Genomic DNA, 2,704 nt, shown 5'->3' with positions numbered 1-2,704 from the left:
GGTTCCACGTGCGGCCTTGGCGTCGCGCACGAGCCCCCTTCTCCCACTCCCCAACGCATTTAATGCTCTCGGTAGGCGTGACTGCTCCTGCTGCGGGATCCTGAGGTGCGTGAGAGCCTGGACGTGTGAGCGCAGAAGAAGAAACCGTCAGTGGCTAGCTGATGCCGTGTCGGTGCCGACACTGTGCGAGACCTGTGTGCGAAGAACTTCCCCCCTTCTCTCCCGGCGTGTGTCGGTGTGTCTGTGCTTGACAGACTTTGTAACTTTTTGGGGGTTGTGTGGGCGATGATTGGAGTGTGTCTCATTGTGTGCGGTTTTTGGGTTGGGTCGCTTTGCTTTCTTTGGTATGTGGCGATATGGTGGTTTAACCCTCGTTGAAGCATGCGTGCTGTTTGAGCAATAGGACCGGGTGAGTGACTCCTTTTTGTTCTTTGTTTTCTCTTATAGATTTTGTTTCGGAAGATGCTCTCTACTCGGCAGATGGGTCTGCACTTGTTACATGTGGTACTGCTTCAATGCACCTGCGTTTGCCTCGCCGCCGTTGGACATAGCTGCAACTTTGACCAGGTGATGCGGAGCAGTGGCCCACCAGCGGTTGTGCGGGAGGTGGCGCAAAGGAGACAGGGCGCATGGCAGGCATACACAGCAGCTGCGCCTGGGTGGGAGCCGATTCGCATCAAGGTCTTCACGGAGGACTTGAAGAATGAGCTGCGGTATTGCACTGCGGAAGGACAGGAACGCCCAAACTTTGTGGGAAGGAATGTTACGTGCAATGCCTCCGATATCCTGACCGCCGATAAAAAGGCTCTCCTCATTGACCAGCTCTTGCCAGAGGCAATTAAGTTGCATTCCGATCGTCTTCTTGTGGTTCCGGAGAATGTTATAGTGGTGCGCCGTTTTGTCGTTAGCGCGTGTGTGTACTTCACGATTCCGTCTGATCACCGCGATCCTGGTGTTTCCGGTGCTGACATGGTTCTGTACGCTGCTGCTGGGCCAACTGTTGGCGAAAACGCCGCATGGAGCCTTTTTTGCTCTACTCTGACGAGCGGCCGACCGTCCGTTGGTGTCATAAACTTTGGTCCACAACACATTGCGGCAAATCGGGTCGTCATTCGCGCTGCGGCCCACGAAATAGCGCATGCCCTTGGTTTCTCTGCGTACCTCTTTGCGGAACAGGGAATGATCTCGAGGGTAGAAGGGTTGCGTGGCAAGACTACTGCGTTTGTGGTGTCATCGAAGAAGACACTTCAGGCCACCCGGAAGCACTTTAACTGCTCGACTGCCCCTGGTATGGAGCTGGAGGACGAGGGCGATGAGGGGACAGCTTTGTCGCACTGGAAGCGACGTAATGCAAAGGATGAACTGATGGCTGGAGTTGCTAGTGTTGGCTTCTACTCGGCGCTGACGATGTCTGCTTTTGAAGATACAGGGCTGTACAAAGCTAATTGGGGGATGGAAGAGCTGATGAGCTGGGGCAACAACACCGGTTGCAGCTTTATCAGAGATAAATGCATGACGAACAACATCACGGACTACCCCGACATGTTCTGCAACGGTTCTTCCGGTGTTCCGCGCTGCACGTCTGACCGTCTGTATCTTGGATTTTGTGACATTGTCGTGTACAACGAGGCGCTGAAGCCGCAGTATCAGTATTTTGCAAATGCGTCATTTGGTGGCTCAGCCGTACAAATGACGGATTACTGCCCTGTCATCACGCCGGCGAAGGATGCCGGGTGCACCAACAACCTGAACACCCTCCCCGGAAGCCGTGTGGGCCCGACGTCGCGGTGCTTAAAAGGGGAGTCGCTAAGTATTGAACGAAACGCCATTGGCGACGTGTGTGTGGAGGTAGCGTGTAACAGCAGCGACACTCTGCAGGTGCGCTATCACGGCGACGATACATGGCACCACTGTCCCGAGGGCAGCAGCGTCACGCCTGGCGCACCCTTCACGGACGGCCGCATTATATGCCCCAGATACTCGGATGTGTGCCCCACCCTCGCGTGCCCCGCTGGTGGCGGCGCGTGCAGCAGCGGTAATGATGCAAGTGAAGGTGCGCCTGGTGGAGATGGGGACAATGCTTCTTTTCACAAAAATCAATCCTCACAAGGAAGTGATGGCGCCCTCAGTGCTTTTATTCCCGTGCCGTTATTGGTTTTTGTATTGGGTATCTGTTCAATGTTATTCACCTCTGGCTGAGTTTCGCCTACGAAGCACCTAACTATCAACACCTATTCTGATATATAATTCTTTTAACAACAACTTCCCCAATTCAACGCGGCTGTTCCCGCTTTGATATTCTTACGCCGCAGCGTTAATATGATTCTCATGTTTTTACAAACTTCTTCTAGTTTTGGAAACGCAATAACATCCGGTTACTCACCGTCAGTAAATGTATTTCCATCATTCAGACGGATGCGCAGTGACACTTTAGAGAGAAAAAAATACTGGAACTTCTACACACGTTGTGGTCCTTCACCGACCATTAAATCGTTGTTATACAACTTTTTTTAATGATATATATTGGCCGCCATTTAGACACGGAATGAAGAAGGACGGTTTGCTTTACATCTGGATCCGCTGTGACTAGATCTCTTCTTGTTTGCTTCTTATACCGCACCACCAAGGATAAGGTCTTGATGCTGCCTGTGTGCGACGAACTTCCCCTCTTCTCTCCCAGCGTGGGTCGGTGTGCCTGTGTGCC

The 2,704-nt window shown here is 52.7% G+C and overlaps 1 protein-coding gene across 1 annotated transcript; it reads left to right on the top strand.

Moving 5' to 3' along the window:
• Nucleotides 1–462: 462 nt before the first annotated feature.
• On the top strand, nt 463–2,199 carry DQ04_13281000 (major surface protease; the record flags this gene model as incomplete). The annotated part of the gene is made up of 1 exon (XM_009316920.1): nt 463–2,199. One exon carries the CDS (start codon nt 463–465, stop codon nt 2,197–2,199), a length of 1,737 nt encoding a protein of 578 aa, XP_009315195.1.
• Between the last annotated feature and the right edge of the window lie 505 nt (nt 2,200–2,704).

Source organism: Trypanosoma grayi, assembly GCF_000691245.1.
Source record: "Trypanosoma grayi strain ANR4 Tgr_1328_V1, whole genome shotgun sequence".
NCBI lineage: Eukaryota > Euglenozoa > Kinetoplastea > Trypanosomatida > Trypanosomatidae > Trypanosoma > Trypanosoma grayi.
This window is presented reverse-complemented; position numbering and strand designations above follow the sequence as displayed.